At 39.8% G+C, this 26,735-nt stretch overlaps 1 protein-coding gene across 1 annotated transcript in view; it reads left to right on the top strand.

Annotated features, from left to right (window-relative positions):
* HIBADH (3-hydroxyisobutyrate dehydrogenase) overlaps positions 1–23,276 on the top strand; it is a 259,990-nt gene extending 236,714 nt beyond the window's left edge. The window contains exon 8 of the mRNA XM_068549205.1: positions 23,111–23,276. Within this exon, the coding sequence (XP_068405306.1) occupies positions 23,111–23,248 (138 nt within the window). The 3' untranslated portion in view covers positions 23,249–23,276. The remainder of the gene's footprint in view (positions 1–23,110) is intronic.
* Positions 23,277–26,735: the final 3,459 nt, after the last annotated feature.

Raw genomic sequence — 26,735 nt, 5'->3', positions numbered from 1 at the left:
TAATTTGTCGGTGTCCCTCCTTTCTCTACCCCAATTTCAAAAGACAATCTCAAAAAAAAAAAAAAACAAAACACAAAGGGAACAACCTTCTTGTGGCAAAAAACAGAAAATTAAATATCATCCAATGCTTTAAGGAGAAACTAGTACAATCCACTACTACCAATCACAATGTAAATTTGAAACCTTTGAAAAGCATCAGGGCCACAGGAGTCATAAAATGTCCATGCTCTTTGATCCTGTAAGACCATGTCTAGAGTTTTATCCTGAGGAAATAATGCCATAGAGGAAAGAAATCTACATTCCAAAGATGTTCTTTCCAATGCTGACTTTAACAGTAACAAACAACAACAACGATAAAATCACAAACAAAAACTGAAACAAAAAAGTCTGCATATAGGGAACTATTTAAATAACTCATGTCAAAAAAATAAAACATGTAGCCATTCAACATGAAAACTACTGACTGTGCAGAAATATGGAAAATGTCTATGGTATTAAGTGAACTAAGTAAACTATAAAATGAGATGATTGCAACAATGTACAGATGGGTGCCCGTATTCCTCCTATAAATCAAAAGAAGTAGAGTAAGTGCTATAATCCCTAACAGCAACAGCAAAATGCTTTGCAACCTAAAGAGGAGGAGCTATCACACCCATCTGGGAGACTGTGGAGATGGCATGTGAAACTTGCATTCAAGGGTTCCAGAAAGTTGAGAAGGGGTTACTGTGGAGGGGAAAGTTCAGCGCCAGGGAAAAGATGTGCCACATCTGGGCACCATCAGGGATTCCATTTGGCTGCCTTGGGGGCATGTAAATGGAAAAGGTGACACATTTGCCTGGAAGGAGAGGCCAGCATCTTACTGTGGAGGGCTGAAGGTTCAGGTTTCTTTCTGAAAGCAGTAAGGGAAGCTGAGCATTTTAGAAAAGAGGGAGGCTGCATGCTATTGGCAGACTGAGAATTGGGGGAACTGGGTTTGAATCTTGCCTCTGTCATGTAGTAACTTTGTGGCCTTGGGCAAGTTCCTTAAGGACTATAAGCCCTGATTTCCTCATCTCTGCAATGGTAGTCCTACCTACTTATTAGGGTGATTGTGGGAATTAAAGACAATATCTATAAAGTACCTGGTACCTAAAAGGTACTGCATAGATCGTACTTGTTGTTATCAATAAGAGTAATCTGATATGAGGAAGCAGCATGGATGAGAGTAAGGAGAAGATGCAGTGAGAACCACTTTTGGTACTTACTCTGCTGGACTACCACAAGAAGAAATGGTGTCTGAAGGAAGGTGATGTCTGCAGTAAACAGAAAGATGGCGCAGAGTCAAGAAACACCACGGGGGAAGAATCCATAGGGCTGGGTCAGGATGAATCCCGGTTTGGTGGGTATGGAGTTCATATAATCAAGAAGCTTATATGATTCCTTTATAAAGAAAAACAATAAAATATTAAGTGTAAAAGTGAATATCTATTTAGAATGAGAAAAGAAATCATGAATTACAAAATCGAGAAACCTGACAAATACCACTAGTGTCACAAAAAACAGCATATTTTAAAAAATGAACTGCCTGACAAACCTCTATAATTCTTATTTTTGTACATTTTTGGCTATACACTCTTTGATTGCTTCTTCATATAGCCAATATCTTATAATACCATTTTCTACGGAGAGAATAGGAAGATAACTTAGTCTCTCCTCTAGCATCGGTGACCAAAATTCATTTTCTATTATTGATAGTTGAGAAAAGTTTCTTTTGACTCACAACTTATTATTAGTGATGTCATGTAAATTTTTAGGATTCTTTAAAGTTGAAAAACATTTCTATTAAATTTATTTTACGTGTAAGTTGTTAGAGACAGACTTAATATTTATAGACCTGCAACCGATTTGTGCCATACAAACAGAGGCTGATCAACTCTATTTTTCATTATTCCCATTACAAAAGAAAAAAATGTATGGTGGATTCATAATTGTATACACTGCATTTTAAAGTACATTCTTGATAGGCAAGAACTATTCTGTTGACCAGGCGTTGATGAGAAGCGAATCCTCTGCTTACAACTTTACATGCCTGGGAACAGAAAGAACTTTCCATAGCCCAACTTCTGGTTCCACACACTCATGTCTTGTTTCTTCTCCCCACCCGCACTGCATGATGCACTTCTGGCCTTGCTTCTTTACATTATAAGACCAAAGATTCAGCACAGTGGACAGTAGGAATATACTGGAAGGTGTTCCCTACATCGGGGCAACTAGCACTAACTAAATATAAACAGAAGTGCCTCCAGAACACATAAATATGTCCCATTAAACCCAAATAAATGTATCCCCAAACTCAATTCGACGTCCCTTTTGCCCAGTCTCCAATCTGGCACCTGACAAGAGGGCAAGTGTGCCTGAGGAGAGGTCACAGTGGAAAGAGACATCAGCCAAAATATCTTATTTCCCCCAATTTTACAAAAACATATGGCCTTTACAAAAACACAGTGCTGTGCCGCTGCCAGAGCCCTGGAAAAGACCTGTGCACAAGAGCAGCCCTGAACGTAAGCTTCATCTGCTTCATGGTAAATGTCTCTTCCAGCAATGATTGAATATTGTAAGTGGACATAGAAGCAGGAAGTAAGGTTATGAGCACCAGTGAGGGGAAAAATTATGGTGCCATTAAGGCGAGAAAGAAAATCAAGACGAAAGTGATGGGGTTAGTTTTGTTGTGTTGTAGAATGGTTAGGGGAAAATATAATAGCAAGTTTTATCTTAACTATGGTGAGTTTAAGATGCTGTGGGACCTCCGAGTAGACATGTCAAGGTGGTAAAATTACTAAAAGAGGGTCTAAAATCAGAGATTCGAAAATATTCCTCTGACTTCTCCACCTGCACCTACAATATTTGTTTCCATTTTTGACTTTTTCATTAATTCCTGACTTGGACATTCTAACTTTCACTGAAAGCAAATGTTCTTGTACTGATAGTTTCGGAACAACAACAACAAAAACCCATAGCCTGAGATGACAGTGGTGGTAAGGAACTTGAAATAAAGCTTCAGTAAAATTGCAAAGTCCTACTTTCTATTCTCTGTCTTAAATAATTCACGGAGACTTCAGTGTTTTTAAAAGAGTCCTATGACACAGAACCAGCAGGAATCTCAATTTACTGTTCTCTTTCTGCCAATTCCCCTAGCTTGGAATAAAACTAAAAGAGATGATAGATAGTTCACTTATTACCTTGGTCTTCATTTAGACCATTTTGTCTACAGTGCACACAGAGTAATCAGAGGATGAATCAACAGTGAGAGCCATTGTGGCTACTGTACACGACTGTAAATTCATGCTCATTGAGGCTGATGTTGCTTGACAGTCTATTTTTCATGTATATTACTTATTCTATCTGAGTCCTTGTCTATTGATAGTTAATGCATCTTCTGTTATTGTTCCATGTAGCAATTGTGGTTATCCGGTAACAATACAATGATATAAGAAATTAAATATTAATAGGCAATTTATAAAAGAGCTGAAATTTTACATTCCAATAGATAAAATTGAAAAAATGGAACGTGTAAAAGGCAATAAGAATCAGAAGGCTGTTTCTCACTGAACGTGTAAATCAGAAGCTCTCTGAATCCTTTTAGTGTTGTCTAAGGATTAACAGAAGTTAAACCCTTAATGTCTCCAACGGTAACTGGAGATTACCAGCTGGCATGAAAAGAAAAATGTAAGACAATCTTTGTTTTGCCCTTTGGGAAGAAAAACTCAAGTAACCGGGCTGATTTCAACTGAAAAGACAACAAAAAGAGTAAATTGGGGAGAAAAAATGATCTGAACCAACTCTAAACAAATCATTCTTATAGGACTTGATAATACTCATTTTTAAAAACCTTTTCTCTTTCTTTTCATTGTTCATTTCTGATGGAGGCATGTGTCTCATCCTAGTTCTTGGATTTATCTGGATCGTAGATCTGTAGTTTTACAATGTAGGGAGAAATCTATTGTCACAAAATTCTGGCTTAACTAGATTTAAGATCCTAATCTTGTCCACAAAGCCTGTTCTCATGGAGTTGGCTTTCCTTCAGGCAAAACTGATGATTAGTCCTCCTCTGTGCCAGCCACTGGCCATGCAAGGTGACGAGGGCCTGACCCAAGGTGGCAGTTGTAGGATGGGAGAGAGAGATGGATGGTAAGTGGTCCAGTTACTATTGCTATGTTATAGTTTACCCCAAAACTTTGTGGCTAAAAACAACAACAATTTTTTTTACAGTTTATTTTTTTAATATTTGTTTCTCTTTTTGAAAATTTTTATTGGAGTATAATTGATTTACAATGTTGTGTTAGTTTCAGGTGTATGGCTAAGTGAATCAGCTATACATATACATATATCCACTCTTTTTTAGATTCTTTTCCCATATAGGTCACCAAAGAGCATTGAGTAGAGTTCCCTGTGCTGCACAGTAGGTCCTTACTAGTTACCTATTTTATATACAGTGGTGTGTATAATCTCCCAATCTCCCAATTTATCTCTCCCCCCTCTTACCCCCAGTAAACATGTTTGTTTTCTACATCTGTAACTCTATTTTTGTTTTGTAGATAAGTTCACTTGTACCCTCTTTTCAGATTCCTAAAAACAACAACAATTATTTTATCAACTCTCATGGTTTCTGTGGGTCAGAATTTGGGAAGGGCTTGCCAGGCAGTTTATCTAGGCAGAGGTTTATCATAGTTGTAGTCAGATGGTGGTTGGAGCCTCAGAAGCGGAGGGGCAGAGTAGCTGAGAGCTAGCCAAGCATCCCTGTCTCTTCCTGTCTCAGGGCCTCTCTATGCAGTTCCTTCACATGTGCTAGTTTGGGCTTCCCCACAGCATGAAGGCCTTTTGCTGATGAGTTCCAAGGAGGAAACCACCAAAGCTGAGCCACCTTTTATGGATTAGCCTTGGGTCACATGGTGTCACTTTCACACTCTACTGGTCAGAACAGTCACAGAAGTCTAGTTTCAAGTGGAAGAGACATAGACTCACCTCTCAATGGGAGAAATGTCAAAGAATTTGGGGATCTATTTTCAAACCACCAAGTAAGGAATTTGAATTGACAGGGCTTAGTGACTGATTGGATGTAGGGAGTGAGGAATATAGAGTAGAAGATGACTCCAAAATCAGTCACCTGGTATCTTAGTCTGTTTGGACTGCTATAACAAAAATACCATAGACTGGATGACTGAAACAACAAACATTTATTTCTCACAGTTCTGGAGGCTGGGAAGTCTGAGATAAAGGTTCTGGAAGATTCAGTGTCTGGTGAGAGCCCACTTCTCGTTGTGTCCACACATGGCAGAAGGGAAAAGAGAGCTCTCTGGGGTCTCGCTCTCTCTCTTTTTTTTTAGATTTATTTATTTTATTTATTTATTTTTGGCCGTGTTGGGTCTTTGTTGCTGCGCGTGGGCTTCCTCTAGTTGCGGCAAGCGGGGGCTACTCTTCATTGCAGTGCGTGGGCTTCTCATTGCAGTGGCTTCTCTTGTTGCGGAGGAGGGGCTCTAGGAGTGCAGGCTTCAGTAGTTGTGGCACGTGGGCTCAGTAGTTGTGGCTCACAGGCTCTACAGCGCAGGCCCAGTAGTTGTGGCGCATGGGCTTAGTTGCTCCGCGGCATGTGGGATCTTCCCAGACCAGGGCTCAAACCCACGTCCCCTGCATTGGCAGGCGGACTCTTAACCACTGCACGACCAGGGAAGTGCCCATGTGGTCTCTTTTATAAGGGCACTAATCCCATTCATGAGGGCTCCATCCTCATGACTTAATCACTTCCTGAAGGCCCCAACTCCTAACACCATCACATTGGGGGTTAGGATTTCAACATATAAACTGGGGGAGGCGGTACAAAAACATTCAATCTGTAACCTCTGGGTCAGTGAGAATGTTACCAATCAAGTTATGAAATTCAGGAGGAAGAACATATTTGATGAAAAAGAGGTAGATTTAAGGTGGACATGCTGAAGTAAAGATGACCAGCAAGACAGAAAGTTATGTCGAGACCCCAGGAGAAAGTTGGAGCTAGAGACAGAAATCCGGGTGTGACTGTTGTATAAGGAGGCCATAGGCTTGAATAGAAGTTCCCAGGGAGAGTGCATAGACAGAGGGAATTAAATGTTGAAGCCATTTGAGTGTACCCAGCCACCAACTAGACTAGATATACCCTTAGCAGAAGTAAACATGGCTGACTCCACATGCGTCCCTTGTCAGGTGAGTGGATATTGAGTAGGGCTGGCGACTGGAGGGCCAGGGTGGGGCGGGGAGCATCGTCATTGGTGGTGGAGGATTGCACTAGGGCTGTCTGATCCCAAGACCCATGCTCTTCCCCCTACTAGACCACCTCCCTACTTTCTGTGTATTCCCTTGTCACTGGAACATTCAATAGTCTTCACCCACTTGCTGCTTGTCAACTGCTCTCTTCTGCAGCCTTTGGTTTCTTTCTCTTTTGGTAGGGTCTAGCCTAAGGCTGATTCTCAGCTCTGCCCATCTGACAGATGAACAGAGACAACTCGTACTTTCCTAAGTCTTTCCCAGTGGCTTGTACTGTCCTTTTTAACTCAAATATCCACCTCTTCTCCCTCCAGAAAAAGAAAGAGAAGCTCTTCTAGGTTTCTCTTGACTTTCATTGTTCTTTTTTCAAACAATTAGGGCTAAATCAATTAAATGCAGATTGAATTTGATTTTTCCAGATCTTCATCAAACCATTTGATATTTTCTACCTAGTGCTGAACCCTGTACAAAAGCCAGGTCATCTGGCTCCTGGATCTTAGTGGAGCTCTAAAGATTAACTGGAAAACATAAGGTTTCTTAAGCACAAATGTGGGCTTATTTGATTATCTTAATCACCTTGTGAAAGAGATAAGCAAAACAGGTATTATTCTTATTCCTATGGAGGCTGGGACAGTTCAAGTAACTTGCCACTGCTGCTAAAGGAGGGTAGCCCAAACGCAAACCAGGTCTCCTGCTACAACACCATGATGCACTGCTTCTCCTGGGCCTGCTGTATATGACTTCCATTATAGTGAAACATTTGGAATAACTGATAGGTGACAGAATTGTTTGTAATGGAAATAGACATTCTAAAGAATCAATACTAAATCAAGAGGATATCAGGTGGATGGTATTTTGATCATGGTCTCATTGAAGGTGTTCATTTGTAGGGTTCTTTTTGTTTGTTTCTTTTAGTTACATTTACACCTTAGTTACTATAATTTTCCTAGGATGACAGGGTCCTGGGACATTTCTCTGGAATAACACCTTATTAATCACTAATAGAGTCCTGGCTTACATTTTAATCATGTGTCCAGACATTAAGGGAAAAACTGAGAATTTAACCTTCCAGATTCTTGTGGCCAAATTTATATCCTGTTATTAAAGTACCTCCTTTCTGGGGAGGAACTATAAGGCAGAATGGGGACTCTCCTGGCTGCAAAATGAGGCAGAGGGACTTATGCCACTTTTGTCCGAGGCCTTTCCTGGCCCTGCCCTATTTAAACACACACGCTCACTCAGAACCTGCTTTGATCTATACTGCTGCAGCTCAACTATTTTGAAAAGCTGATGTTGTGGAATCCTTAAGTCATCTGTGACCTAGGTCACTAAAGACAGGAGCAATTTAGTAAAAGTATTAATTGAAACTCTCCTGACAAGCCCTACTCCTCCAGATAAAGTTACACGTCAAACCCACACAGGCTGCTGGGCTATTCTGAGCAGCCTGAGATTTTCAATATCTCATAAACAGTCCCCTCAATCACTACAATCTAATAAGGCTATAATCATCATTGACACTATAATGATTAAAATGAATAAAACCCATTAAGAAAAGTCATGTTGAGTTATTAAAAGTTTCGCTCTACGTGATATGTAATCTTTTATCCATTTTTTATGATGAAATCTGTAACCATCTATCCACAAAAGACCATTAATTTACTGCTCTGTGGATGTTACCATGCTCTTTAGTTTAACAGCTTATCATTGATTTCTTGAGGGAGATATTATATTTGGAGAAATACACATGGAACAAAAGCCCGAATGTTGCTGTAAATTTCCCATGACAGGATGATCAAAGTATTTTGGCCTGGTCTGCAGCCTGGGGCTGCAGCCTGGGGCTGGCGAACAAGTTTTCTAGAGTGGAGAGAGCCCTCGGCTACCAGGCGGCAGATCCATGCTTCTAAGGAGAGGTCATGTGCACAGCAGGGGGAGAAACAATAAAATGTCCATTAACTGGAGCCTAGTTAACTGGCTTATTGGCATCTATTAGAAACAAATTGCAAACAAAACTGATCCTATTATAAACTTCTCCTCATCCCCTCCATCCAGGGCAGTCCTGATTGGCTTCGAAGAGCCTCAACAAATACAATGCTGGCAGATGACTCCCCTTTATTTGTAAGGAGAAGATTGGTTTGTAGCCAGCAGCGGCCTACAACCCTGACCAGCAGACAACTACAAAGCTGTAGTGGCCCCGCACAGCAGACAGAGCACTAGAGAGGCAGCTAATGTACTCATGCCCACATTCTTTCACCAGGGACTTTTTTTCCCTAAGCAAACAGCAATAAAAAAATCTGAATGGAAGAATGTGTACAGAGTGCTGAACTAAGTGGTGGAGGAGCCCGATTCTTAATGTGTACTTTTTCTCATAATAAACTCTGCTCCAATATCTTTACTGCCCATCTCTTATTTAATCTTATTAACAGTAAAACCTTAAAAGATCCTGTGAAGCCAAAGAGAGAGTGTTGTCTTTGAAGGCATTCTTCATCTTTCCTGAAAAGATTAATAAATGCATTTGCCAGCCTCTGTCTGAACAGACTTGCCAGACTTCCCCAGCAGGTAACGACAAGGTCCCACAGAACAAGACGAAAATGGTTGCCTTATATTTTATCAGATTTCCATATTTTCCAGATTTGTTTCCCTCATGAGGTCTTGCTGGGGTTTTTTTCCCCCACTTTATCTAAATAACATTAGGTTATAAATGTCATTCCATAATATACCATCTGTTTTACAAAGGGAAGCCTGTCTTTACCAAAATAATCAAATATTCTTTATGATCCTCCCTTTTAAAAGAAAACAGCAAATTTCATTTATAAGGTTGAAGTATAGTTCAAAGCGTGGTGAACAGACATCGATTTTTATCAATCTTTGAAGAGCTCATTTAAATCTACACCATTCCATCATGTAAGACAAAATGGTCACTAAATGAAATTAAAAGGCAAAGTCACCAAGAATAAAAAGGAAATCGTTCTTTATATAACACATCATTAACCTGTGGAAATAACTGCTTCAGGGTATGATTGAGGTGAACAGCTTAGTAAAAAATTTTAAATGATGTAAAACTTCTAGACATCAGAATGGTATTAGTGACTGGTAACTCTATCAATCCTCACATTTCTGTACATACACTCATACCACAGTTGAAGACAGGAAGACTTTTCACATGCCCTCAACATACTAACAATAAGTTGGTGAGATATAAATATAGCACTCTCTGGTGCACAATTAACTTTTTCTGCTGTTCTCATACCTTCCTCTCACCTTAACTGTATTCATGTCAACTGCAGTTCAAAGTGAAAACGGGATTAGGTGAACTATTTGTCCATTTCTATGTGGCACTCTTTATTCCCCCTCCCTTCTTTTGGGGGGGGGGAATCAAGATGTAATGCAGTATAAATGGTTATTTGACTATGTCTAAAGGACCTTAAGAGAAATACAAAATCACTTAAACATTCCAATAAAAATGGACTGATACTTAGAAGAAAATTGTGCGCGTGTATAACATAAAATAAAATAAATAAGCCAGAGTAGAGGGTAAGGAAATAAGGAAGAAATCACTTCAGTACATCAAAGACTTCTTTTGGTATATCTTCAGAGAAAGTGAAATTGACTGTTAAAATACCTATAAAATTTTGGACCTCCCTGGTGGTGCAGTGGTTAAGAATCCACCTGCCAATGCAGGGGACATGGGTTCGAGCCCTGGTCCTGGAAGATCCCACATGCCACGGAGCAACTAGGCCCATGCACCACAACTACTGAGCCTGCACTCTAGAGCCCGCGAGCCACAACTACTGAAGCCTGCGCACTTAGAGCCCATGCTCCACAAGAAGAGAAGCCACCGCAATGAGAAGCCCGCGCACTGCAACAAAGAGTAGAAGCCAGCACACAGCAATGAAGACCCAATGCAGCCAAAAATAAATAAATAAATAAATTTATTTTAAAAAAAGATTCATTAAGGGACTTCCCTGGTGGCACAGTGGTTAAGAATCCGCCTGCCAATGCAGGGGACACAGGTTCGATCCCTGGTCTGGGAAGATCCCATATGCTGTGGAGCAACTAAGCCCACAAGCCACAACTACTGAGCCTGTGTGCTGCAACTACTGAAGCCCACATGCCTAGAGCCCATCCTCCACAACAAGAGAAGCCACCTCAGTGAGAAGCCCACACACCACAACGAAGAGTAGCCCCTGCTCGCCACAACTAGAGAGAAAAAGCCCGCACGCAGCAATGAAGACCCAACACAGCCAATAAATAAATAAATAAGTAAAATAAAAACGTCTACTATTTAAAAAAAAAGAAGATTCATTAAAAAAAAACCTATAAAATTTTAAAAGACAATCATGAATTTTAATTTATCATCATAGTACTAGAAATATAGTTCTTTCTAACCATGGAGGCACTGAGAATTTTGTGAGATGAAAGTTTTCCTGGTGTTAATTTGAGCCTTTAATTAATTATAACCTTTTAGAAAGGGGTTGTTTAACTACCAAAAAAAGGGTTACACAGAAATGATGGAAAAACAAGACTCGTTGCAGATTTTAGTGAAGCTGCATACTGGTAAGCCGTGGTTCTAGAATGATGAGTCAGCACTTCTCTGATTACAGGTGGGGAGAGCAATAAAATCTTGCTGAGTTTAGTTATTGAAATTGTACAGTCTCATAAATAGTATAATGTTCTCAGCGGGTAAATGTTATATTTTAATGACATCCATATTAAAACACATACAAATTCTCGAGCTCAAGGTCAACAGAACCTCCTTCAATATGAGCCACTGAAGTTCAGGTCCAAGGCTGGAAATGGAAGATTCAGTCTCTGAAGGGATGAGGGTGAAGGGAGAAAAACTGAGATCCAGTAACTTATTAGTTAAGAAAATAATGTTTTTCTGGTAGGCCATTTGGAAAAGTGCACAGGTTTGAGCTAGTTAGAACTTAAATAGGTGACCAAGCTTTCTCACCAGGTAATAGGACCTTGTGTGAACTTGGTCATAATGAAGAGAGCAAGCCTGCTGTGATGGTGAAGACCTTTGGTTTCCAGACTTAACTGTGTTAAAACATAAGTCTACATGCTCCTTAATTAGTCTCGGGCCAGTATACCCCTTCCTAAGCTCAGAAGTTGGAAGAACAGGTGACACGTTTGTACATCTAAACCCCCTCCTGAACATATTAATTTAATAGAAAGTTTGAAGAGACTAACTTTGTTGAGATTGTTAATAAATCAGCTTTGTTTCACTGAAAACCTACTCATACACTCTAATTCTTCCAGGTGTTTTCCCTTGGAGCCTCCTCGAGCATGGATATTTTTGTTTACATGAATGGCAGATTATTACTCCTCTTTTAAAATATCTCTCATGTATGGATCTTAATCGTTTACAAAGCACTCTCCCTTGCATCCATTTTTATTTAATCCTCACAGCGAGCTTCGAGGTATTTGTGAGGTAGATAATATTTCCATTATACAGGTAGTGAAACTAAGACTCAGAAAAGTTGATTCATCACCGGAGGTCAAACTGGTAACTGTTGAAGTCAGAAAACAAATTTAGGTCTTCTCTCTCCAAATTCACTCCTCTCCTGAATCATCTCAGTATTTTAATAATAACATGTGATGAAAAATTCAGAGATCAGAATAATGAAATGGTTAGAAATCTATTAGTTAAAAGCTTTGTATAATAAATGTAGTCTTGGAAAACCATTATGCTTCTAAATCTTACAATGGAGAAAGTTCTTATACTGACAAACCAAACTGTGTCTCTGCCTCTGTTAACATCACAAAGATGTTTGTAGTAACTCATAGAGTCCCCAAAATGACACCTAAAATGATCCAGCTCAAAAGCACAGCCAGGATTTACAGTCATGCTGAGAAAAATGCTCTACCATGTCTTCCTTGTGAGCTGTGTAAGATAGAAAAGAATACAACGTAAACTGTGTTTCAGTGAGAGTAACAAAGAGGCAAAATTAAAATGGAATGGTTACACATCTAAGATGCAAGGATCCTCATATATGTCAAATTATTCCCAGTGAATAACACCCTGAATCAAAAATACTTGAGCTATTCATTTTGTTATCAACAAGTCTCAGGAAATTCAATTAGTTTGAGATAAAGGTCATTTTTCCTAGCTCCCGTGTACCTTGGATCAACATTTCTCAGGACCTATTAGATGTTAATTGATGTGTACCCCACACACACAACAGGGAAGGATCTTGGTTTGGGTTCCCCCAGGAATAGAGCCTGGGTCAAGGATTAAAGTACAAATAGTACACTTAGGAGGTGATCCCAGGAACTGCCAATAGGGGGTGGGAAATGAATCAGGGAAGGAAAGGGAGCCAATATGGGGTGCTTTATCAAGTCATTTACTACTCTCAGCAACTAGAACTCAATCTTCCTGGTGAAGGAACCCTGGGAGCATTGTGGACCATAGCTCAGTTTCCCAGCAGGAGCAACTCAGGAACATGTCTGCAAATCCCCATTCATCTTTGGTTGAGCGCTGCTTTGGGGGGCATTAATTCTCTTGTTCTTTCAGCTTACTTGTTAACATATTGAGTGGACTCCCATAGACTTCCTCCTAAAAAAAAAATAAGCTTTCAGGCAACGAGTTATAAGTCCTACTAGTATTTTCATTCCAAGCTCTGTCATAAAGTCATTGGTTAGCCACTGAATTGTCTTCTCTGAGTCAGGTGCCCACTGTTGATCTGGGTGTGCTTGGAGGTTTGGGTCTCACATTGCTCACACGAAAGATGAGCTGGGCCAGTTCCTTGGTAATTTTGTTTGGGAAACATGGAGTAATGTAGGCAATTAGGAGAAAGAGTGGAAATTTAAAGAATGTAGAAAAAGCAGCCATGAAGTAGTGTAGGGGTTATGAGAGGGAGGTAGAGTAGGGGCTGTGAGGGATCTTGGCAAGCTGAAGTTATGATTAAGCCAAAACTATGAGAAATCAAAAACTATGAATTTTTTTAAAGGATAAAGTAGACAAAAAGAATAAGTGCTTTGGAGCTAGTTATAATCAGAGACAAAGATAAATAGATACCCAGATTGTCGGTCAAATCACATCACTGATGGAACACCAGAGTTAGGATCTTAGACTCCTGGTCCTTGGGTCATAAGGGCTACCTTGGATCCAGAAATGCCCTAGAGTTCTGGACTTTGTGAGGCCTGGTCCTTTTTTAGCTGTACTCATGCAATTCCATGAAGATCCACATTAATTCTTACATAAAGTGCTTCTTTCTTGAACTTGTTTGAGTGGATTAATGTATATGGATTTGGGTCCAAATCCCAGCAGCACCACTTTTAATGTGTATGGAAGAGCAAGTGACTTAAATTCTGTGTGCCTCAGTTTCCTCATTTGTAAAATGAAAATAGTAATACCTAGCCTGCAATGTTATTTTAATGGTTAAATAAAATACCTGAAACACAATAAATTATAAATATTTATTCTCCTTCCCCTTAGAAAAGGTAAGGAAGACGCTGGGAAGTCTGCATTGCCTATGCCTCTCTAAATCAGTTTTATTAATTAGTAATCTAATTCTGATCAGGATGGGATAGAATTCAGAAATTTTATTTATTACATTTCCTCAAGTAGTAAGCATAAGTGCATAAAGCTACCTAGACTCATAGAATCCTCAGATGTTAGAGTCTGAGGAACTTTGGATATCATCCCACAGTCCTTATTGTTCAGGTGAAGAACCCGGGGCCCAGAGAGGTTATGTGACGTGCCCAGGTCGTACAGCCAGTTACTGGCAGAGCCAGGAGGACACTCTGGGTTTCCAGACTTCCCATCCAGAGAGCTTACTGGTTTTCTTAACCTTAGATCAAGTTCTCCACTTCTGTTGTTTCCCCTTCTGGTTTTCTCCATGGTAAATCTAAAATCACTTTTCCCTGTAGACTCACAGGTGTGACTCTTGAAGCCGGCACACTCCGCCCATTCCTTGAAGTGCTCTCGTGCTCTCCTGTTTTCTCAAGCCCCCTTCAAGTTTGGGTTAATGGCCCCTCTGTAACTTTCGTCTATTATCACACTCTTCACATGGTGTTATGATCGTCACAACTCCTCTTGATTCTGCACTCCCTGAAGGCAGGGCCTAAATCTGCTTCATCCAGCACAGTTCGGATTTTTTAAATGCATGTTTATGGACATTGACTGAGAAACTTGTTGGAATAGGTTAGAATAACATTAAATGTTGAGGTAAATGAGATGACCCTTGGATGTCAGTCATTTCTTTACTGAAAATACGTAAATTCAAGGTTATAACACTAACAACCTCTGGAAAACAATTGTCCAGTCTAGCCAGAGTCCCTAAAGTGAGGACAATATGAAAAGCCCCAGATCTGTCAGCTGGGTGACATGGTCAGTTGTTTCCCAGTTCTCTGTGTCAGCTTCCCCATCTGTGAAGGTGTGCAAGGGGAGGGGAAGTTACCTTAGATTATTTTTAAGATCATTTATAGTTCTAAAATAGTAAGATTCTACATTTAATTAAATATGACCCTGCTAAAGGCTATGAAACTTCATTGTTGCTCACAGATCAGATCTCAAAGAAATTACCTAGATTCACACATAATCCACTTCATAACAGACTCTACTCCTAGTGTGAGTCATAAAAACAGAAACCTTTTAAAACCTTGGGAAAAAATTCATATCATTTACCTCTCTTTTTAGAGTCACTATTTAGATTTTTAAACATATAAACATAAAAGGCTTTTGTATCAATTCAATTCATTCTATTGAAGTTTACTCTGAATAGTGCAGCATTTGATTCCCCAAAGAAAGCAATAAAGAGTTTATATCTGGTCAATATTACTGACATATCACTGCATTAGGAAAAAAATGATTTTCTAGGGTGGAAGAACCCTGATCTCATTTGTCTTTCTAACACGAAGATTTGGGAATGCTTGCAAGGATGGAAAGAGAAGGCTAACTATACTGAACTAACACTTTGGTTTCAAGAGTTTGAAACAAAATCATATGCAAAAGTACAGCAATCTGTAGCAAGATGTTCTCTGCTCCTGGGAGAAATGGAGAATTCTCTTTCCAAAATGGTTTGAAAATAATCGCACCAACAATAGAGCTATAAAGAAAAACACCTTGGAAGATGTCCTCTCACCAGAGGACTCTATAATATACATAAGTGCACATACTCAAGTAGGAGAAATGCCTTTAAATTTCCTTTTATTATTTTCAAGAATGCTCCTAAATTGGGTAGGGAGTAAGAATCAAGAGGTGGAAATTCTTTCAAGACATATAGTGAAATCCAAGCAGCTTGAGAAAGAGGAGTTTTTCTAGAAGCTATTGAACCAGGAGGCAGTTAATGAGCGAAGAGATGTCTTTAGAATTGAACAAAAAAAGATTGTGTAATAAGATCCTCACTTCTCTAGGGCAGAGCTGGGGAATTGATTAAACTAAAAGTCAGGAAAGATCTGCTTAACATAGGTGTAGTATCGATGGTCCATCGGTAGTCATTTGAAACCAGTCACTGCCCTCTGTAATAGTATTGAAAGGTGATCTGTCCCTCATGACTCAGATCTAGTGGAAGCTAAACTAGAGAAACTTGGTAAGCTTGAGACAAATAGAGGCACAGACAATTCCAGCCTGTCTTAATTTTGCTAATTTAGTATTTTGAACATACTAGGAAATTTTTACTATTGTCACACATATATTCTACATCAGATTGGAAATTGAACTGGAAGAGATTATTTTTTCTGTGTGTGTGTGTGTGTGGTGTGTGTGTGTGTGTGTGTGTATAAGAGAGACAAAGAAACAAAGAGACAGAGAAAGTAAACAGAGTGGAAAGATGAAAAAGTACAAACATTCACTTGAAAACTTAGACCTCAACTATTATGTACTTAAAAGAATTTAAATGAATGCATAATCTTGAACAAAAGAAGTCAAACAAAAGAGATACACTAAAATTTCATTTAGGACTTCCCTGGTGGCACAGTGGTTAAGAATCTGCCTGCCAATGCAGGGGACACGGGTTCGAGCCCTGGTCCGGGAAGATTCCACATGCCATGGAGCAACTAAGCCCGTGTGCCACAACTACTGAGCCTGCGCTCTAGAGCCCGCGAGCCTAGAGCCCTTGCTCCGCAACAAGTGAAGCCACCGCAATGAGAAGCCCACGCACTGCAACAAAGACTATCCCCCCCCTCGCCGCAACTAGAGAAAAGCCCGTGCGCAGCAACGAAGACCCAATGCAGCCAAAAATAAAATTAATCAATTAATCAATTAAAAAAATAAAAAAATAAAATTTCATTTACATGAAGTACAATACCAGGACAAACTAATCCAGGATGTTAAGAGTTAGGATCGTGGTTACCCTTAGAAGCGGGGTAATGACTGGAAGGCAGGTAGCACAAGGAGACTTCTAGAGTGCTGTTTATAATCTTCTTCATAATGTGCTGGTTACATGAGTGTATTCACTTTATAAAAATGCATCAAGCTGTACACTTGTGATATATGCACTTGTCCATCAGTTGGGTCAGAAGCAGGTGCCGAGGTGGAGAGAGGGTGCAAAAGGTTTATTAGAGAGTAACACTGGTGAGGAAAAGGGAAGAAGTAGGACTGGCAGAAAGAGCTGTCAGACCATCAGGCAGAGCCGGCAAAGAATCTACCAGCTCATTGGGAGCTCCACAGCAAAAGTTGCTCATGGGAGGGATTCCACGGTAGGTAGAAATGACTAAGGCTTTGTAAAAAGTCTTGCCCAGTCTTGGCGGGGGCCACCTTGAGAAGAGCAGCTCAAAAGCAGACCTGAAGGAATGAACAATGAGAAGCTGTCAGCTGCCCACACTCCTTACAACTGGAAAATGAGTTCTTTCTTAAAGGCAGTTTGAGCAGTACATGGATCCATAAAGTGCAGGGGGTGAACTGTGGATATATAGTAACTATAAATAACATGGTATGTAAATATATTATATTGCAATTAAAAGCTTTTTTTTTTTAAGAAAAAGGACTGCACCGTTCTAAGTGTTCTTGACGTTTACTCACACAGAACCCCAGTGTTATACAAGTTAAATCAAAGTATTCCACTAATGAAAGATGAGAAGATTATGATTTTTCCATTTTCACAAAACAAAAAACCCAGATAATGCATGTTTTCTTATTTTTTGAGTTTTAATCTCAAATTCTTCTTAAATCTTTAACACATATTATTACATGTCTGTACAAGAATCCAAATAAGGTGATATCTGATTCAGCACAAAATTACATATTTTGTCATATCAATACTTTATGAGATTTCATAAAGAGCACCATGACATGCAGGTGTCCTGCCACAGGCACAAGTTTAAGGACCTACTAAGCTACTTAAAAAACAAACAGATGCTAGAGCTGTAAGGAACCCACAGGGCATCAATGCCCTAATCACTAGCCACCAGGGAACAAATGGCCCAACCTCAAAGATCACAAGAAATTCAGGTGCTGGGTATGTCTTCCCATGTGTACTGACACTGTGCTATGGTTCCTCATCTTACAGAACTTAGAGGATAAGTTCTTTGCTTATTCCTTTAAGCTCAGTTTGGATTGTACCTGTATGCTTAGTCTCTGTTTCTGCCCACACGCTGTGATTCATCAATCTGCCCATCTGGGGTACTGCAGACACCCCAGGCCTAGATCTTAATCATGCTCTCTGGATTCTAACACCACACACACACACACACACACATTTCCAACTATTCTTTCTGAACCTTTGCACTCCTAACCTCTTAGCCTCACATCAAGCTCTCTGCCTGACCCAACCTGGCCTGGTTCCCAGACCAGAAGCCTCTAGGCTTGCCCTATCTTGTAGCCATCCTGCTGCCAAAATATGTTAGGTATAAGAGCATTTTTAGAAGTTCAGAAAAGAAGCCAAGTGTGTGTAGCAGGGCATATATGTCTAAATTCTCCTAATAATAGGATGAAACATCAATCATCTGAGAATTATATCATTAGAAATGCTTGAGAACACAATGAAAAGTGATCAGCAGTCATTTACCTGCAAGTCCATGGTATCATAAGCCAATAAGATTTCAGTACTAAAAAAAAAAAAAAAAATCCAATAAACCTCTTCATAAATGACTCCTGGCAGGACACATTTATTTGTTTGGCTGCACAGATTCCATCTCCTTTGTTTGGACAGAGCATCCCTGCTTCCTTTTTGGCGCCTTACCTTCCTGTCACAGTAAGCAGCTTCGATAGGATTGTCAACCAAGGCACACTGCACTCTCAAGCCAAGAGAAGAGCATGTGGTCCAAGCTGGACCCATCAAGCCCTTGGGATTTTGGAAACTAAATGGTTGGAGGTCATCTGTTACAACAAGGTTTCCTGACAAAATGGTCAAATAGTTCCAACTTCTTTGCCATTAGGAACTACTGTTCTCTTTTGATCTAGCTTTCCAAGGAACAGAACAATTTTCAGTAAAAACATTTTCATGAACTCCCACCACAGGACAGGATACAGAGTTTATTCATTCATTCCAAAAATATTTATTACATTTACTGAGACTTTGCTCTGGCCATGACACAGTAAAAAACAAACAAAAATGCAAAATATAGTTTTCAAGACATTGGGCATAAGACAATGAAGAACAGCGATCCCTGAAAGATGGGAAACCTATGAAATGAGTCCTGAAATTACCTCAGTCTTCTACGACCTGGCTCTGGCATAGGGAGGGGGAACCCAGGAAAAACCCTAAGGAAAACCCCAAGATCTCCCTCCATTGGGGAGAACTGGGAATACAGGGAGGCCAAGGCAGCTACAGTACACAGAACAGAGTACCAGAGAAGAGAAAACTGCATAGAGAGCTTCACAGATTTACAGAGGAGTTGCCCTTGAGCAAGTACTCACACTAAGTACTGATTAGTGCCCTGTAGTAAGGAAAGTGCCTAAGGCTGAGAAAAGAAGCACATGAAGGATTAGAGGAAATAATCTCCGGAAATCATTCAGGAGCAGAAGTAGTTCCTCTTCCCACCAGCCAGAGTGGAGAAACTCATAATTCATGGGGCATTTGGTAGAGTACTCAGAAGTATTTTGCCTCAGTATTGGGCTTTTTTTTTTTTTAGTCCTATGCTAAAGCTCTGGTCTTGTCTAAAAAAGCTTAAAAACAAGACCTGAAAGGATCAAACCACTACAAGGGACTTAATTGTCTCTGAATTCATTTTTAAGTCTAAAATTATTTCAAAATAAGTCTTTAAAAAGTGACAGCACAAAATATCATGTGTCAAGAAAAGAAGACCTAAATCAACCTTCTAGAGATGAAAACTACAATGTCTGAGATATAAAGTACACTGGATGGCATTAACAGCAGATTAGACATGGCAGAAGGAAGAATTAGTGAACTTAAAGACACAGCAATAGGAACTATTTAAAATGAAACACGGAGAGGAAAAACTAAAAGGAAAGAGCATCTGTGAACTGTGTGACAACTTCAAGAGTCCTAACATAATATGTAACTGGAATCCCTGAAGGAGGGAGTGAGGCAGAAAAAATATGTAAAGAAATGAGGATGAAATTTTTCCAAATTTCATTACCCACAGATCCAGGAAGCTCAATAAACCCTAAGCACTAGAAACTCAAAGAAAATCATGCCAAAAGCATGTCATAATGAAAATAGAGATAAAGAGAAAAATCTTAAAATCATTCAGAGAATGTGGTAAATACAAAAGACTTTTATTAAGAACTACTGTGTTCCAATGCTTAAGGGGTTATTATTTTTGTTACTTTTCTTTCTTCTTCTTCCCTTTCTTCCTCTCTCTCTCCTCTCTCTAAGAATATAAAGTCTAAGAGAACATATATATGTTTTCACTTTGAATCCCTGGCTCTTTGGATTCCAAGGATATGTTACAGAGAAATAATTTTTTCATAAATCAGACACTCTCCTTGCCTTGAAGGAATTTGTTATGGTCTAGAAAATAGTATAAAATACTCAATATTCAAGCTTTCAGACTTCTGCTTTATTTTTCTTGAGGATGCCTATTGCCAAGTACTCCTAAATATATGACAAAGATGAGTGTTCAAAGTTACTCACAGATAAAATGTCACAAATGAAAAATACATTTTTCATCATTGTCCATGTATTTTGAAAGGAAAGGCATTCTGAAGCTGATTATAATTGGTGACTGTACTCACAGAGAGGAGAAGGGAGACCTGAGAGGGAAGGGTAGGAAGATTTCCAACCTCAAGGCCTTTGGTATATTTAAAAGTATAGAGAGGTGGAAAGTCATAACAACGGTGAGTGTGTGTGTATGTGTGTGTGTGTGCACACATAGTGGGACAGGCAGATCTCAGAGGTGAATCTTCTGTTATCTCCCACTTCACAAAATATACCCAAATATTTCTTTATGCCAAATACGCTTCTTTGCTTATGAGCAACACTGGAAGATGTTAGAAATGTTCCATTTGGACATTCAACATGGAATATGCTGTGTGCTATACAGAATTTTTAGCACACTACTTGGTGTTTATTTGGATGTAAGCACGAAGCCTAGACTCAGTCTTTTCACTTAGCCTCTCTTCCTCCCTTTTCTCTTCATCTGTTCTTTTCCTTTGCAATTAATGTGTCCATCTCTTCAAAAAGGAAGAACAAAAAGCTTGAAGTAAGAAGATTTTTCTGTTCACTTTGGTTGTTCTACAACTCATTATCCCTCAATTGACCACCGGAGACTCTGCTGCCATATATTTAAATCACCCTAGGCATTAGCTGGGGATGGATTTATCATGAAACTTTTATAATAGAGAGGGTCACAAGGAAGAGAGTGCTTTTAAATGTCTCCTCTCCTGCAGGCAGGTGATAACTTCACTCTTTGGTGAGTCCCTGCTGCTTTACTATTACATTCAGATGTTTTTATTGTAAGAGGAAAGTATAATGGATGAACATAAAATTTTAGTATTTGGGACAGTTCGACTGCACACCAGGTACTTGGATCTTTTTTCTATCTTTAATGTATTTTAAGATCAGTTCTATTCAATGCTTCTGATTTCAGCTGGTTCCCAAGGCAAATGAAAAAAAAAAAAAAAAAATTTGTAGGAAATCTAGATAGTTTGAGTTTCAAGGAACTGTTTTGTCCAAATTTCCATCCAGAGTTTCTATTACATTCATAATAGCACCAACCTTCTAAAGTGAATGGGAATAGTATTAGGAGCAAGACCACTGCAATTGAGTTGTGCCCTTGTGCGGTGCACAGACAGTACAACTCACAAGCTACAATGAGTGGCGTCCCCTAGAAAGCACAGGACACAACCTAAACAAATTGCAATGCAGCCCTAAGCAACAGTGACACAGAAATTTCAAACACAGCAACGAGACTGAGCGTTGGATCAGGAACTCAAGTGAAGAGCCTGGGCAAAAGAGTCAAAGCCAAGAAGAAATTTTGGATTTTGGATGATGGGCACAGGCATCCACAGTAAGAACATAACTCTCTGCCTCATCCTAGTCTGTCATGGCTTTACCAGTATTTACCTTGGTATAGTTTACACAAGCCTCATTACCCAACCCAGACTTGTGGTCCTCCATAACCATAATATTTTTCTCTTGTTCCCTCTCAGGTCCCCACTTCATTAAAGTTCCCATTGTGGTGATTCTACCAACAGAACCTTATATTTTGGATTTCCAATATGAATACAAAGCCTTACAAAAGGGCATGCAAAAAAAAAAAAAAATGATCCAGCAATGCTGCTTCTAGGAATTTGCTCAAAGGAAATAGTCATTAGTTTTACTAACAATGATGATAGTATGAAACAACATAAATGTCCAACAACAGTGAATTGTTTAAATAAACTATGTTATAGTTGTACAGTGGAGTACTAGGCAGTCATTTAAACTGATTTCGTGGACAAAATCTTTATGATGGAGAAAGATGTTTAAGATGTAAGTTTAAAAACAAAGCTTCAGGGCTTCCCTGGTGGCGCAGTGGTTAAGAATCCGCCTGCCACGGCAGGGGACACGGGTTCGAGCCCTGGTCCGGGAAGATCCCACATGCCGCGGAGCAACTAAGCCCACATGCCACAGCTACTGCGCCTGCACTCTAGAGCCCGTGAGCCACAACTACTGAGCCCAGGCGCCACAACTACTGAAGCCCACGGGCCCTAGAGCCCATGCTCCGCAACAAGAGAAGCCACCACAATGAGAAGCCCGCGCACCGCAATGAAGAGTAGCCCCCGCTCACCACAACTAGAGAAAGCCCGCGTGCAGCAACAAAGACCCAACGCAGCCAAAAATAAATAAATAAATAAATTTTAAAAAATAATAATGAGGCTTCAATACAGTGTGACTACAACAATTTTTTTAAAACTCTGTCTAGACATAGGGAAGAAGACTTAAATGATACACACCAAAATATTGGCAATATTTCTTTCTGAGTGGTGGAATTAATTTTAATAACATTTATTGTGAAATTGTTTCATCTCTATCACAAAAATAGCAGTTATCATTATATAAAAATAGGAAGAAATAAAACCCAAAGAAGAAAATTTAAATTACCCACAATCCTACCATCCAGAAAGAAAAAGCTGTTAACATTTTGGAATATACTTTCCTGAACTTTTTAAAAATTAAAAACAACTTTTTTCTCATTATAAAAATAATACATATTCAATGTCGAAAAATTGAAAATATAGATGAGCAAAAAGAAAAACATTTATTGAATGATTTTTATTTTCTTTCTTTTGCTTATTTTATATTACAAATTTTCAACAATGAATATATATTGATTCATAATGAAAATTTTTTGAAGTATTGATCATGCCTCTCATATTTCCTCAGCTTCACCTGAACTGCAAGAATTCAGAAAAGAAAGTGACTTGGTGTTAATGGCTGATAATGGCTCAATAGATAGACCTCTTCCATTTCAGCTGAGGCTTTCTGTAACTTCTGTTTTATCCTAGGATGGGCAGCAGCATGAAACCTACAGAGACACAGAAGCCATGGAGGAGAAAGAGGAATCTGAGACCAAGCAGAATCCACACTGCAGTGAAGTAGTCTTGAAGCAGAGCTCACAAGGGATGAATTCAGATGAGAACTGAACACTCAGGAACCAGGGAGGGTGCTAGTCATGCTTGCCAAAGATCTGACCCTATATCGCAGAAGTAAACTGGGCAAACTTTCAGTATGGTTGTCTCGTCCATGTAGAAGCGTCAGTCTAATTTCTGACTAGGGGAGGGTGAGCCCCAATCCCAGGGGATCTGAGGCGCTATTCAAGGTAACCAAGCAAGCTAGAGCTCAATGAATTGGAACTCCATCTTGTGGGAGAACCAACACGATGGGAAGGCATGGGAGGGTTGTATGGATATGGCCCAGAGCTTGCCCTGGACCACTGGTTACAGGACTTGGTTGGCTGTGAAGACATTTAATCAATCATTAATTCATTCAACAAGTATTTATCAAGCATCTAGCAAGTATCAGGCCCTGTACTAGGTACCAGAGATACCCAGTGAAAATGCATAGATGTAACAGAGGAAGATAGATTTTTTTTTTATTCTTTAAATTATACACATGTATTTTATTTACACTTTGTATTTGATATATTTCATGAGAAACAATTTTTTTTTCCATCTTAACCATTTTTTAAGTGTACAGTTCAGCAGTATCAAATACGTTCACATTGTTGTGCAAAAATCACCTCTGTCCATCCCCATAACTGTTTTCATCTTGTGAAACTGAAGCTCTATACCCATTAAACAATAACTCCCCGTTATTCCTTGCCCCCAGCCCCTGGTAACCACCAGTCTACTTTCTGTTTTTATGATTTTGACTATTCTAAGTACCTCATATAAGTGGGATCATACAGTATGTATCTTTTTCTGACTGGCTAATTTCATTTAGCATAATGTCCCCAAGGTTCATCCATGTTGTAAACATACTGCAGAATCTCCTTCCTTTTTAAGACTGAACAATATTCCATTGCATGTATATCCACATTTTGCTTATCCATTCATCCACTGATGGACACTTGAGTTGCTTGCACGGTTTAGTTATTACGAATAATGCTGCTATGAACATGGTTGTACAAATATCTCTTTGAGATCCTACTTTCAGTTCTTTGGGGTATATGCGCAGAAGTGGAATTGCTGGATCGTATAGTAATTCTATCTTTAATTACTTGAGGAAACACCATATTGTTTTCCATAGTGACTGTACCAATTTCCACCAGCAGTACACCAGGGTCCCAATTTCTCCATGTCCTTGCAAACACTCATATTCTATTTTTTTGATAGTAGCCATCCTAATGGGTGTAAGGTAGTATCTCGTTGCAGTTTTGATTTGCATTTCCCTAATGATTGGTGACGTTGAGCATCTTTTCATGTGCTTATTGGCCATTTGTATCTCTTCTTTGGAGAAATACCTATTCAAGTCTTTTGCTCATTTTGAATCAGGTTGTTTGGGTTTTTGTTGTTCAGTTTTTTTTTTGTTGTTTTTTTTTTAAAGTTACATTTTAACCTTTTTTTTTTTTAAACTGTTCTTAAATTTATTTATTTATTTATTTATTTATTTTTGGCTGTGTTGGGTCTTCGTTTCTGTGCGAGGGCTTTCTCTAGTTGTGGCAGGCGGGGGCCACTCTTCATCGCAGTGCGCGGGCCTCTCACTGTCGCGGCCTCTCTTGTTGTGGAGCACAGGCTCCAGACGTGCAGGCTCAGTAGTTGTGGCTCATGGGCCCAGTTGCTCCACAGCATGTGGGATCTTCCCAGACCAGGGCTCGAACCCGCATCCCCTGCATTGACAGGCAGACTCTCAACCACTGCGCCACCAGGGAAGCCCCTGTTGTTAAGTTTTGTTTTGAATTTTTGAATTTTATTTTATTATTTTTTTATACAGCAGGTTCTTATTAGTCATCCATTTTATACACATCAGTGTATACATGTCAATCCCAATCTCCCAATTCATCCCACCACCACCTTCACCCCCCGCCGCTTTCCTCCCTTGGTGTCCATACGTTTATTCTCTACATCTGTGTCTCAATTTCTGCCCTGCAAACTGGTTCATCTGTACCATTTTTCTACGTTCCACATATATGCGTTAATATACGATATTAGTTTTTCTCTTTCTGACTTGCTTCACTCTGTATCACAGTCTCTAGATCCATCCACATCTCTACAAATGACCCAATTTCGTTCCTTTTTATGGCTGAGTAATATTCCATTGTATATATGTGCCACATCTTCTTTATCCATTAGTCTGCCAATGGGCATTTAGGTTGCTTCCATGACCTGGCTATTGTAAATAGTGCTGCAATGAACATTGGGGTGCCTGTGTCTTTTTGAATTATGGTTTTCTCTGGGTATATGCCCAGTAGTGGGATTGCTGGGTCATATGGTAATTCTATTTTTAGTTTTTTAAGGAACCTCCATACTGTTCTCCATAGTGGCTGTATCAACTTACGTTCCCACCAACAGTGCAAGAGGGTTCCCTTTTCTCTACACCCTCTCCAGCATTTGTTGTGTGTAGATTTCCTGATGATGGCCATTCTGACTGGTGTGAGGTGATACCTCATTGTAGTTTTGATTTGCATTTCTCTAATAATTAGTGATGTTGAGCAGCTTTTCATGTGCTTCTTGGCCATCTGTATGTCTTCTTTGGAGAAATGTCTATTTAGGTCTTCTGCCCATTTATGTATTGGGTTGTTTTTTTTTTAATATTGAGCTGCATGAGCTGTTTATATATTTTGGAGATTAATCCTTTGTCCGTTGATTCGTTTGAAAATATTTTCTCCCATTTTGAGGGAGAGGAAGATAGCTCTTAAGCCAATATGGGATTCAGACAAATAAACACAGCAATGGAGTGTAGCAAGTACTTCATAGGTGAATCAAGATGCTCTAGATCAATGGTCCCCAACATTTTGGGCACCAGGGACCAGTTTTGTGGAGGACAATTTTTCCACAGACCCCGGGATGAGGAGTTTTTTCAGGCGGTACTGCGAGCGATGGGAGGGATGGTTCAGGTGGTAATGTAAATGGGGGGATGGTTTAGCCGCAGATGAAGCTTCGCTCACTCGCCTGCCGCTCACCTCCTGCTGTGCGGTCCCGTTCCTAACAGGCCGCCGACCACTACTGGTCCTCAACCTGGGGGTTGGGGACCCCTGCTCTAGATTACACCAAGGATACAAAATTTAGATTGGGAAGAGGTTGTCAAACAAGACTTTCTAAGGAAGTGATAGATAAGCTATCTCAAAGGCTGAACAGGAGTTAGGCAGGTAAAGATTGGAAGGGAAAGCATTCAGACAGAGGAAGCAGTGTGGGCTAGAAGTCTCAGGACACACATGGTAAGCAGGGACATACATGAGAGCCCACAAACCAACTAAGATTGGTTATAACTGGCTAACCAACCCTAGCTCACGGCACCCAAAGTTAACTCCAAACCCCACTGGAGAGTGGGGCTGTGGCCTGGAGTGCAGACTTCAGACTGAACCCATCGATGGCCCCAGCCAGCAGGAGCTGAGGTCAGCACCGCATTATTACTTTCACAGACCCCAGGCACTTTTGCCTGCATGGGCTGTTTCTTCCATTTAAAATATAC

Source organism: Eschrichtius robustus, chromosome 8 (assembly GCF_028021215.1).
Source record: "Eschrichtius robustus isolate mEscRob2 chromosome 8, mEscRob2.pri, whole genome shotgun sequence".
Lineage (NCBI taxonomy): Eukaryota > Metazoa > Chordata > Mammalia > Artiodactyla > Eschrichtiidae > Eschrichtius > Eschrichtius robustus.
This window is presented reverse-complemented; position numbering and strand designations above follow the sequence as displayed.